We start from the raw sequence: 12,743 nt of genomic DNA, 5'->3' as shown, positions 1-12,743 counted from the left end.
CACACACACGCACACACACACACACGCACACACACACACACACACGCAACACCCCGGTGATGAGTCTCGGGTCTAAGCTGAGTAAAAACCAATGCCTCCAACGTTCCGGCTTCCAAACAGTCGTAGAAAGTAAATCTGGCCATTGTGAGCACCGCCCTGAAAATTTCAAATCAGATCAATGATGAAAGTTTGAGTCTGACTCACTCAGATGATAAATAGCTGTGCGTGTACTTCGGGACAGTCCCGCTCGTTTATGAAGTGGTCAGATAAAGGACCCAGCTGGCTTTGATATTGTGAAACAACGGGGGAAGGAGAGGGAGCAATAATATCACAATACTGGACCAGAAACAGGCCTGTGATCTCGCTACCATATGCCATGCTTTCAGTCAGTGCAGCCTGTATAGCAGAAGAGTTGTACCACACCGTGAACACTGGACTGCACTGTCAGTTCAAATACCTAAGCATCAAGGGAGCAGCAGTTTCTCCCATCTTTCTGTGTAGACAGCAGGTCCAGGCAGAGGCTCCCGGTCCAGGCCCCTGGCCCCTCTCAGTTCTCCTCAAAGCATTTCCCCAGCCAAAGATCAAACCGTCTGCCCAGTGACAGACCCCTGGGTCCACAGACACAAGGCCAGGTTCAAAGAGGGGTGCTGAGGGAGGCAGGGAGGGAGGGAGGGAGCGAGGGAAAGAATAAAAGTTGGCGAAAAGGTAGAGAAGTAGGACGACAAGGCAACAGAGGGGGGAGTCGGGCAAGCTGGTGCATCAGAAAGGTGGGGAAGAGATGTTGCAGCAAAGTTGGAGGAGGCAGAGAAAAGTTGAAAAGGCTTCGAACAAAAAGTGTGTGAGGTCGACGTCGGGCCACATTTTGTCCTGTATAATGCAACTTTGACACAGGTTTACGTATGAATTACATATTGTACTCTTGTGTCAGCCCCACTGATATTAAATATAGCTGTCAATAAAAAATGAATGTACAGGTTACTCGTGTACTGGATACCAGAACACTTCAAACTTTCGTTTTTCTTCCTGAGTGCAAACTTTCACTTCTTCAGCGACCTTTAGAGTTATTATAACTATCATTTAGAATGACTTTACAAATGTTATCTTTGCTATTTGTATGGTGGATATGAGAGATATTTGTAGAAGTTGTTTATGATACAAACAATTATCTAATTAACACATTTTTACATAAACATCTGGCCAAAAACCCCATCACCGCCATCCCAGCGTTCTACATTCTGTCAGTCAGTCACTTATAATCTGAAAGCCCTGATGTTCTTCTTGCATAATAAAGAGAATAAAATAAAAACAAAGCAGCAGCTACTGCACAGGTTTCCTGGCTTTCTGTTTTTCAGAGACATACTTCCTTATCTCTTGCCATGCTCTCAACAGGAAGGCAAAGAAGTAAAAGAGGCCATTGTCATCCATGTACTGTGGGCCAGATACGCTCCGACCTTCAGCCTATCGAAGGGAGCGACCCACGCCAGATAAGAACAACTCTCTATCAGATGTGACACCTGCACTAGCTGGCCCACTGATCACACCCGCGCCACAACAACACAGGGAGGACGTCTGTCTGGAGACTTAAGGGACTGACAGGACTACACACTGCAACCAGACACATGTGAAGGTGACAGAGCAGGAAGGAGAGACGAGGAGGAGGAGGAGAAGAAGGAGTCAGTTTTCGAGAGACAGGAGAGAAGATGACCAACATCGTCCGCTCTTTTAATCCCTGACACAAACAGAAAATATTAGTCAGAGCACAAACATATTCCCAACCCCTCTCACTGAGGGACATCTCCACGGTGATCACCGGTCGGCGTGGGCGACGACACACACACACACACACACACACACATACATTACGCAGGCTTGAAAACGCTGCTTTGCAATACAAAACAGGAAGTACAACAGGACAGTGACTGTAGGCCTGTTTGAAAGTTGAAGCATTGCAGAGATGAGAGGGTGAGTCCTGCCAAAGTCAAATCTGGGACAAAGAGCAGACCCATAGACGAGGGTCTCAGAATCCGGTCCTGTGTGTAAGGGTGAAGGAGATCTGACAGGTAAGAGGAGACGTGAGGGTGAAGGAGATCTGACAGGTAAGAGGAGACGTGAGGAGCCCGGACGTTGAGTTATTTGTAGGTGATGCGTGACTTGACCGGGAGCTAACAGAGGTGGATGAGAGCGGGGGTGATGTGCTGCTGCCAGGGCAGGAATTGGGTAAGAACTCTGGCATGAACTCTGGAGTTCATGATGTATTGGAGGGTGTTGTTGGAAAATCCGAAACAAGACTCTATCGCAGTAGTCCAGACAGGTGTGACCAAGGTGTGGATGAGAGCCTCTGCCACAGAGTCAGAGAGAGAGAGAGGGAGGGAGACAGAGAGAGAGAGAGAGAGAGGGAGATGGCTGGAGTCTGGAGTTATTTTGATGACAAGAGGACAAAAGTAAAGAACTGAAACTACACCAAATTGACATTTAGTCATCGCACTCTACAGGGTGGGACGCTTGAACTACACACATACATTCCCAGTCATGCAAATATTATGTGCACTCACTCACACACACACACACACACACACACACACACACACACACACACACGCACACACTCCCACAATGAATTCCCCTACTCAGACTAGCCCCCGCCAGAGAAATCCTGGAAGAGCTCCCTAGATTTAATCTTGCCAATAGCTCTTTATTTTCTTTGACCATTTTTTAATGTAAAAAAAAGCCTGCACTAATTGTGTGTAAGCAATCTCCAAATTATGCGTGTGTGTGTTTTTTCAACACAACTATAGACAGATTGGCTGGTTTTCAAGACACACGACTGGGCAATAATATTTGTTTCTTTCCTCAGAGTTTTGTTCAAACAGCGTGTCAGCATGGCGGTTTACTTGTAAACACCTGGGCCTGCACACCCAACAGCTGTGGAAATAATAATAATAAAAAAAAATGCATGAGCCATGCTGAAGCAGGAATAACCAAGTACCTCCATCCTCTCCTCAGCACTTTGGTTCGTGTGAGATGTCACCAAAAACTGCACATTTGTTTACCTCAGCCAGCATAGTGAGAAGACTGCTCCTGATTCAGGTTCACGGTTCCCACTTCAGATGTAACACGCCAACAAAGAGCTGTATCATCCATTAGTATTTGCAGCTCCAGTCCACAGAAGGCACAACAGGTCCAGATAGAGACCGGGACAGCATTTAACCAATGGTTACACTGCTGCATTGACAAGTGTGTCACTCCTAAAGCCACACAGCAAAGAAGGAATGCCTCTAGTGTGTGTGTGTGTGTGTGTATGTGTGTGTGCGTGTGTGTGTCAGTGACTGGAAGCAGACGGCAGACCAAAGGAAAGTCCATCTGGCTGTTTTAGTCTTTATCAGTCTTACAAAGTTCACAGATAGAGGGGCTGAAGTGGAGGCTAGACAGTGATCCAGAGTCACAAGTTACAAAGAAGCCACAGACACTGCTCACACAGGTGGGAGGGAGGGAGGAGAGAGAGAGAGAGAGAGAGAGAGAGAGAGAGAGAGAGAGAGAGAGAGAGAGAGAGAGAGAGAGAGAGAGAGAGAGAGAGAGAGAGAGAGCAAAAGAAAGAGTGTGCGGTGGAAAGCACAGCCTGGCCTTGGTGAGTGCCATTCTGCAATTGACCTGACCAAATTGCAAATTCCCTCTCAGGACTCTGTAAGTCCACTTCATTTGGCTAAAGCTGGAATCCTTAGTTCTGCAATTATAAAGCTATTGACTGATTGGACATGTGTTAGCAAGTGCTCGTGTGCCATTGAGTCATTAACTTTGACAAATTGTGACAGACTTTTTTTTTATTGCCGCTCGATCAGGAGCAACACGATTGTGGCAGAGGAGTTAATGAGTGGCATGTTTCTCCTCTTCCTCCTTCCCCACCACCTCACGCTCTCGACTCCCCACTTCTTCCACTTAGATTCCTACACCCCTAAATCCCCCCCCTCACCCTCCATATTTATAATTTTACCACATCCTAACAATAACACGGCCGGTACTCAGCACAAAACACGCGGGCCCAGGGCTAATGAATCTCATGCCTTTACCGCGGTAAAACGGCCAGTAAGTATTACCAGCTGCAACACTCTCTCTCTCACTCACTCACTCTCTCTCTCTCTCACTCTCTCACTCTCTCCCTCTTTCTCTCTCTCCTTGGCAGTGGCATTGAGCATGGGAGCGCGGGGCTGAGGGTGTTGGTGGTGGTGGGGGGGGGATCAGTCAGACACATCTGAGTGCAGCTGGACCGCGGAGAGAGAGGTGGGGGTGAGGGGGGGGAGGCAGTGAGGTGGGGAGACCGCAAGTCTCCATGTTTCCAGCTGCCTTTCTCAGGGGCTCGGTTTTCTCTCCCTCCTCTCGGTTTTTTTGCAAGGCCCTTCTGGTCCCAGCTTACTTGAAAAATCACAAACACACATCCGCATAGACACACATGCACGTGCGCACACACACACACACATGCACACGTGCGCGCCCTGATCCACCTCCCCTCCATCCCTCACATTCGGGCCATCTTTGTTTGGACAGGGCTCAGGAGTTCCAGAAAAGCTCTCTCAGATGTGCTGAAGTAAGGGAAAAACAAAACAAACTGGTCCTTACACACACACACACACACACACACACACAATCTAAATTTATGTGAACGCACAGGCACCAACAAGTACTTTGTGCTCGCTCACAGTGTACATGTAGCAAAGAAAAAAAAAAAAACGCCTAAAACCAGAGAACAAATTTGCAAAGGGATGAAAAAAGTGAAGGTAGATGACCTGTCATTAACGGCGTGTATGTGTGTGTGTCTGTGTGTGTCTGTGTGTGTCTGTGTGTGTCTGTGTATCACATCACCAGGGCAGGCCTGAAGCATATCTGGACATGTGTTACCTCTTTGTAATATTGACTTTGTTACAGCTATACGAGTGGGAGAGTAGAGCCAAGAGCGCGGGCCTTTCAGGAGTGGGGCCCTCTGAGTTAGCTCGAAAACAAATACCTGAACGAGCCGTGAAAATAGAAAACACAGTGTCACAATCGCAATCTATGAAAACAGAATCGCATAAAGTGTAAGACTTTTCCTCACTCCTCCCCCTGACCTTTACATTCTCACTCTGAAAATTAAGCTTATTATTTGTCTGATTCCATTGCTGCATCGTGTTGCTTACAAATCTGTGGGTTTGGCAGAGGAGCGAGTCTTGGCCTGGTTTCCTGTCTGAGCCTTTGCACTTGAAGTAAATATAATATATATATATATATATATATATATCTTTGTCTAAAGCCTTGACTTTGTAATTATAATGAAATACCAAACATTTCACTATTTGTTCGTTGTGCAACAACAATAGTCATTATGTTAACGAACACAGTCAATATACTGCATCATCTACAAAGAATAAGCCTTTTAAATGTCACATTTCTTTTGTGCATGTCTCTGGAACCTTCAAATTTCAAATGACAGAAACACGAAAAATCCAGATAAAGGAAAAGCATGGTGATTGCTTTGCAGAAATAAAAGATTGATTATCATTTTCCTGTGCCTGCGCGTATGAATCCCGTCTTTTCTCTTTCCCCCAGTGATGACTTTGCTTATACATTTGAATAATGAAGGCAGGTCATTTAAATATTCCCTCTGTATTTAAAAAAAATATGTTTTTACACGATGCAGCAATATTAGCCATGTTAATTGGGCTCTTTGGACTTTCCCAATTGAAAGGCTAAATTAATTACTTATGTCGACAAAATGTCAGACATGCTGATCTAATAACTACGACTGTTTCCAACCGTGTTGTTTGCAGTGCATACCTTTTATCTGTGTGTGTGTGTGTGTGTGAGTGAGCACCTAAAATTACAACATCCACTCGTTTAAGTTAAATATAATGAAGAAGTTGGCAACAAGCTTGATTCATCGATGAGATTTGAGAGTCTTTCTCCAGTCTTTTCTCATATTAATCAACCACTGTGGCAGTGGCTTCTTGCAGGTCGACTCAAACACAGCACACACACACACACACGCACACACACACACGCGCACACTTCTAATGCTCAGACGTGCCAATCCAAAGACCACTTTTTAATTAAGCTTCTAAGAAAAATGATTTGCAGGACGTTGTGTATTTGAAATGTGTGATGTGTTCATTTACGTGTACCCACCTCCGGAGGGAGCTTTGAACTTCCTTCTTTTTTTTCTCCCTTTTTTTTTTTTGCTGTTGGCTGTTTTTCAGTCGTGAATAAAAACTGTATCAGCGTATTTTACTCAAGTACGAATAAACATTAGACTGTAGACGAGGAGGTGATGGGGATATTTTAAGGGGATCTGTGATCGGATGGTGTGTGTGTGTGTGTGTGTGTGTGTGTGTGTGCACATGGACCTACATGCATTAGTGCACGTGTGCATTTGTGAGTGTTCAGCGAGTGAATGCAGCAGCTAACTGAGAGGCCTGCTGCTGATGCTATGTTTCAGACGACCCCTTGAAGTGGAAATGAGCTCCCTCTGTCTTATAACTAGTCTGTTCTCACAATGTCAGCAAACTGTGCTGCCCCTCCAAACACATGCACACCACCACCACCACCCGGGCCCTGTGGTCAGCACGCAGGATGAATCCAACATCAGACCTAACAAACACACACGGGTCCTTCTGCTCAGTGTTCTACTACAATATGACAAACTAAACAGCCTGAACATGTTTTTCAAATGAATTTCCTCACAGTATCTTTGAGAGGAGGATTTTTTGTGTGTGTAAATTTCAGTCGTAGAAAATATTACCACAACTAATCGACAGGAAATACACTTAATTTTATTCGATAAATTATCCAAACATTTGTGTTTGTTTAATTAAATGCTGAAGCAATTTTTTTTTATTGTCAGTATGGTGTGTTGTGTTTGCAAAGGCTGTTTCTATTTAATCACAATTTAAAACGTCTAAGAAATATTTCTAAATCCTGTGTAAAAATGTGTCACTTTCTGCACATTTTGCTTTTTCTTCTTCTTCTTCTTCTTTCATTGCCAGTCGTATGCTGCTGTGTGCACACACACACGCACGCACGCTGCTGTTTGAACCTGTGCGAGCACCTGAGGGTCCATCCCCAGCCGTCCTCGGAGCGGGGAGCGACAGCTGTACAGTGATGCTGTAGCGATAGGCATCATCGGCTTGGTAGAGACTAATTGGTCCACAGCGCTCCTCTGAGTGGCCTCGCTAATTAATTAGAAAGGCAGTGGAGCTGAAATTTTTAATCAGGACACCGGGCTCTCCAGCAAGCAGGAAAAAAAGACACATCACCCCATCATTCCATGTAATCCACCCGACACTGATCTCCCATGTTGTCATATGAAGTGTGTTGTGTGTTTAGCTATTCATATGATCTGACCAGGGAATAAGAAATACATGTATTACAGCGCGTGTTCAATCATTTTAATTCTGAAATTCTCAGTAACTCAGTGTGTCCTGATGTTGTATGCACGACACGTTTCAGGTTTGGACCCCAGGAGAGAGATGTTAGGGTTGTTTCTGTAACACATGTTCACATCATGATCTCCACTGTTTTATTTGTGTCTGCGAAAAGATGCACATTGTGCAAAATAGTAGTGTTGACTAAGAATGAGTAATGTCGCTCTAGAATTTGAAAGATTTCATTTACAGTCCATATTTTTATTGAACTAATTAAATCCAGTCACTCAACACCTAGTATCTTGTAAAATAAACAATTATATACAGTTTAAACAATTGTTTAGAAAATTTTTTTTTTATTTCTGACTGAACATGATGAAGCCGTAGCTAGGAAACTTTGGGGGCTCATTTGTGAAGCAAACCTGACCTCAGTGATTTGTGGTAAAGTGCCAGAGTCTGTGAGGAATCACCCAGAGCCCAACAGACAAGAGGCGTGCTAAAACAAGCGCTCCGGCAGCCAGACACGGAAACATGTGTTTATCACTGCACTGCTGGGATGAGCTACTGGCTTTGCTGAATGAAGCTACAGTAACAGTCAAATTATAGTGTGTGGACATCAAAGAGGAAACTGTGATCTGTTTAACGCGTATAAAATCAGTATAAATGCACATGTGCACCTTCACCTCATGTGGTGACATTAGCGCTGTGAGGTGTCCTCATCTCTGTGCCCGGCTCGGCTCGGCTCGGCTCGGCTCGGCTCTAATCAGCCAGCGGTTCTTATCAGACTGTTGCTTTGGCCAAAATAAACACACACCACCTTTTTATTGCTTTGTTTTCACAGGTCATTAGGGGATAGCAGAGAAGACGCATTGATTGGTTTTCCAGACCGCTGGATTATTGTTGTGTTATGACTATCATCATTAAGTTTCATTAAGGCTGTGGTTGTTCTTGTTTCCAGAAAATGAAAATGCTGTAGGACAGCGTTGTGGTTGGAAAGCAGGCGGCAGGCTACGCTCCTCTAAGAGGTCCGGAGCCTCAGACGTGACATGGGGGAAAAGAACCAATATTCATTTGTGCACAATTCGTTCCAACATGTTAAATGTTATTGAATCCGTGAATATCTTTCTAACTTTACTTTAGTGTCACAGCTTCACGGGAGGGTGCGCTCCATTTGCTTACCCAGCTGTTGAAGATATACTTATTTTGTGGGTGTGAAGTAGTATTTTGTGGCTACAAAAAAGTAAGTTTTTTCTCTCCGTGTCATGTCTGGGGCTCCGTAAAAACGGTGAGGCAAGTTTAAAAGCTTTATTTATGTGAGGTGCTTTGTCCAGGGCAGTGATCTGTCTGCCATTAGTTCTTAGACACATAAAACCTTTTCTTTTTTTTTAGATTTTAGACGAAATGACCCAACGTGTGCTTATATCAATCACTCCTGTACCATCCTGTACCATCATTCATATATTTAAGGTGCGTTCCACATTTATATAAAGTGCAGAAAAGGAAACTTAATGATGCAATGGCAGTCCCCGGCCACATCCTCCCAGCATGCTTTGCTCTGTAGCTACAAACAAGCAGGGAGATACTGGCGCTGTCGCCATGCAAATTAGCATATGTTAGCTGGTTAGTGAGAGGGCGGCCCTGTGTGATGTGTGCTGAAGTGAAGTCAAACACTCAGGCAAGGACTGCACTAATGGCTCACTTCCTCCCTACGGGGGAGCCTCCTTGCTGCTTCGCACGTGCTGGCATTAGAGCAGCCACGGGGCTGCCACAGGGCAGCCACGGCGCCCGGGGGCCACAGACAGGGACACAGGAAAACACTGGCTTGGATGCATCATGTACACGCAGCACTGAGCTCCCGGGGGTTGTGATGAAACAGCGGGTGACAGTGACTGCAGACTTGTGGGGCCGCGGCGCTAACTAGTGCTGCTGGATGCATTACTGTGCATTACGAGCTCTTTGGCACTTGGTTAGCAGATCTCGGCGGCCAGCGAGCTTATCTGTTGTCAGTGTGAGTAAACAAACAGTGGGGACATGATGTGACAGAGCACACGGCGTGCCACCCAGACACAAACATACACACACACACACACACACACACACACACGCAGACTCATCAGGGAGCCGAGCGGGAGCAGGAGAGAAGAGGAGGGGTCGGTGGGTGGCATCCATATTTATAGGGCCTTTCTAACATTTGTCCCCAGGCCAAATGCTGTGACTACACTCGGCTAATGTCAGAACAGCACTTAACCAGGCATTTCCAGTATGTCACGAGCAGTGGGGAATACATGGGGTAGATACAAGACTGGGCAAAAAAAAGAAAATCATTTTCAAATGCTCTTCTATTTCTATCCATCTATTCAGTCAATTAAAACTAGATTTTTTTGTTGATGTATTTGACTCACAAACGGGATTGTGGCAGCATTAAAAACACAATTATACACATTCTATACATTATGTCAGGATATTGTTGCGGCCCTGTTTGATCACAGTTGATATCACCAGTGAGACTGAGAAGCATTGAATTGAACTGAAATGAATGTACGGGCTCTTGTGTTGGCAGGCCATTCCATGCAAACTTGCCTGGAATGTAAAGAATGACCTCCTTCACTTTGGTCACCTGTTCCTAAGTTTATCAGGTGTCAGCTGGGGCATTTGCTTGGCAACGTGCCCTCTGGCACTCAGCGAGGCAGAGGGGCCCACATTCCTCACTGCCATGTCCTTTTCCACCTCAGAGAGAAACGGCATGATGCCCCCAAAGAGGGCTAAGTGGGTGAAGTAGCTCCTTTTAGAACAATCTGTCTTTATCTCAAGTGGCTCGTAATCGTTTTGCGAGGCGAGATCCATTATGCATCCACTGAGAGCGAGGAGGCCTAATTGTGGGGGGCTTACATTTATTCATTTGTTTGCCGCCAGTTGTCCTAATATATTTTTGGGGAGGTGCAATAAATGCCAATGTTTGTGTTTCTGTGCTTTTAAATAGTCGGCACACTCATGGTGATGTGGTGAAAGCCACAGGGTTCCTTTTGTGCTCCCAAAGGAAGCTGATAATTGACATGAGGCAAAAGATTAAGTTGTTAACCACTGCCCAAGTCACTTTTAACACTTTAGTGACCACATAGGAGAGAAACGTCACGGAGATACAGAGAACTTTTGAATTAAAAAGGGATTCATAAGGTTTCCTGTGCATGAAACCTTAAAACATGGAGTACTTAAAGAAATTGTGTTCTCAGGGTTTTAGGAAGATCGACAACACAGAGAGATGAAACTGAGTAATCAAGTTTGTGCAGAGTGTGCATGTGTGTGTGTGTGTGTGTGTGTGTGAGAGAGAGAAAAGCAGAGTATAGGTTGTTAATCTTGATCAAAGGCTCTTTTTTTCTTTCGGTGAATTAAGATAATACTGGTAAAGCCCTTGGATTTAACACACTTAGATAATGAAAGCAAGAGTAATTAGCAAATTTGACCGAATGAAACAGCCTAACGCAGGCGAAAGATGAATACATAAATAATACAAAACAGTATCAAGGCTACTAAAAAGATATTCTTGCCAACGGTGTGCTCGCCGTGTGTTTTCTGAAGGATAAACAATGTTTTTATCCTCAAATGAAACAAACTATATATTTGTTGTTTTGTCTACTCACAGCTATTTAAATAATGTATTCTATTCTACTTTGAATGTTTTATTCATAAATAACATATAGTCAGACTGCAAACTATTGACAAGGCAGAGTTTAGAGACAACTGTATTTCCCAGGCTTATAGCTTTTGAGGTGAGCGAGCCACTTAAACCCCCTTGCACAAATATTATTAGCATTACCATATCTGGACCTAACTGCAGCTAAGGGAAATAATGTGTGTCAGGAGAGTGTAAAATTAGAACCAAAACTAACCCTGCTCTTCAAATCCACTTCCCAAGTTCCCACTTCCTTACTTATGGCCAAGCTTACAATGTCAAACTCTAATAAGCCAGCTAATTCAATTAGGGCTCCACTTCTTTCAGAGTGCCAAAAAGAGACTTTGTGAAACGATTCCCTCACAACTCTACACAGAACTCTTGATCATGAAAAAGTGGCCTTTATTCACAGGCTTCAGTGTACAAGAGAGGGAACTTGCTTTGCAGCTTGTTAGCAAAAGACCGTGATCTGAGGCAAGAGATGTGTGACTAAAGCCGGGTCTCTTAAGTGTCTGTCACCCTGATCTAACTTGAGGAGAGCTCTTTGTAGGCTGTCTCTTCTCTGCCTGTCTCTGCAGCGACTGGGGATGAGCCCTGCCGTGTAGCTGCAGGTGACAGGGAGCTCTTTTTGTTGTCAAATCCTGATGGAGCTTCCACATGAAAAACATTTCACTCCAGCTGCTGCTGCTGCTGCTGCTGCTGCTGCTGCTGCTGCTGCTGCTGCTCTCTTTCTCTTCCTTCCTCTCTGTAGATCTCAAAGGCTCCAAGTGAAGCAGTGTTACTGAGACAGAAGGAGTCAATCTCTTACTCCTTTCCCCCCCTCACTTTTCCTTTTGTCAGGCTTTATCTTGTACTATTTCCTACCTCCCTCTCCTATCGTCTCCTTTTCTGAACAGCTTTTTCTTTTCTCTGCACTCCCCCCCCCCTCTGGCTTATAGATCTGAGTTGGGTCTCAGGAGGAAAATACAAGTCAAGCCATTGTCATTTCAAACAGCGTGATAACCAGACACTATGCTGCTCACTGACAACTCAAGGGAACTGGCCGTGGCTTTGACTTTTAGCCCCCTCCCCCCCCCTTTCATTTGCTTCCTGTTACTCTTCCTATGTCTAGTCCTCTCAAGCTTACTTCTCCTTTCTTACCCCCCCCACCCCCCCGCAGGAGACTGTTGCTTGTTGTTGTTTGTTGCTGCTGTGTCTTGCATCTGCTCCTCTCTTCTCTCCTCTCTGTGCCATGGGGGGGGCCGCGGGGAATAGTTGTCTTGGTGTGTGTACCAAGGTCAGTGCTCTCCACATGACAGTTCTCTGCCTCTCGACAAGGCGGGAAATCAATACTTTTGGACTTGTGGCGCTGCCCTCGGTGTAACAACAACACGGTCCAGCACAACGCGCCGCTCAGGCACCTGACACATCCCCAGATGCACCTCCCCCTACAGGGGCCCCCTTCCACTCGCAGTCTGACCCCTCCGTATTTCACCAAGGCCTTCTTTTTCACTTAACTGCACCTTTCCTCGCTATACTCTTCAGGGCCTCTCAACATCGGATATCAGATTCCATGTTTTCTTATATTATGCAACGCATGGTCATATCATTTCTCAGGATAGCTTATGTCTCTTGGATCTCCCTCTGAGCCCGGGAGAAGGTAGAGTGGAGTCAGTGTGGAGAGAGCGATCTATGCAGAGATCACACTG

General features: G+C 45.2%; 1 protein-coding gene across 7 annotated transcripts in view; it reads right to left on the bottom strand.

The window, feature by feature from the left end:
* Positions 1–12,743, bottom strand: part of bnc2 (basonuclin zinc finger protein 2) — a 151,147-nt gene that overhangs the window by 47,919 nt on the left and 90,485 nt on the right. Inside the window, exon 1 of one of the 7 annotated variants that reach the window (XM_058639937.1) lies at positions 3,051–3,187. The exons of the other annotated variants lie outside the window; for them this stretch is intronic. Coding sequence (XP_058495920.1) covers positions 3,051–3,062 — 12 coding nt within the window. The 5' untranslated portion in view covers positions 3,063–3,187. Of the gene's footprint in view, positions 1–3,050; positions 3,188–12,743 lie in introns of those variants that run through there. 7 annotated transcript variants of the gene reach the window in all.

The sequence above is a fragment of the Solea solea genome, chromosome 10, assembly GCF_958295425.1.
Source record: "Solea solea chromosome 10, fSolSol10.1, whole genome shotgun sequence".
NCBI classification, from domain to species: domain Eukaryota; kingdom Metazoa; phylum Chordata; class Actinopteri; order Pleuronectiformes; family Soleidae; genus Solea; species Solea solea.
Note: the sequence above shows the minus strand (reverse complement) of the source record. Positions and strands in the feature narration are given on the sequence as shown.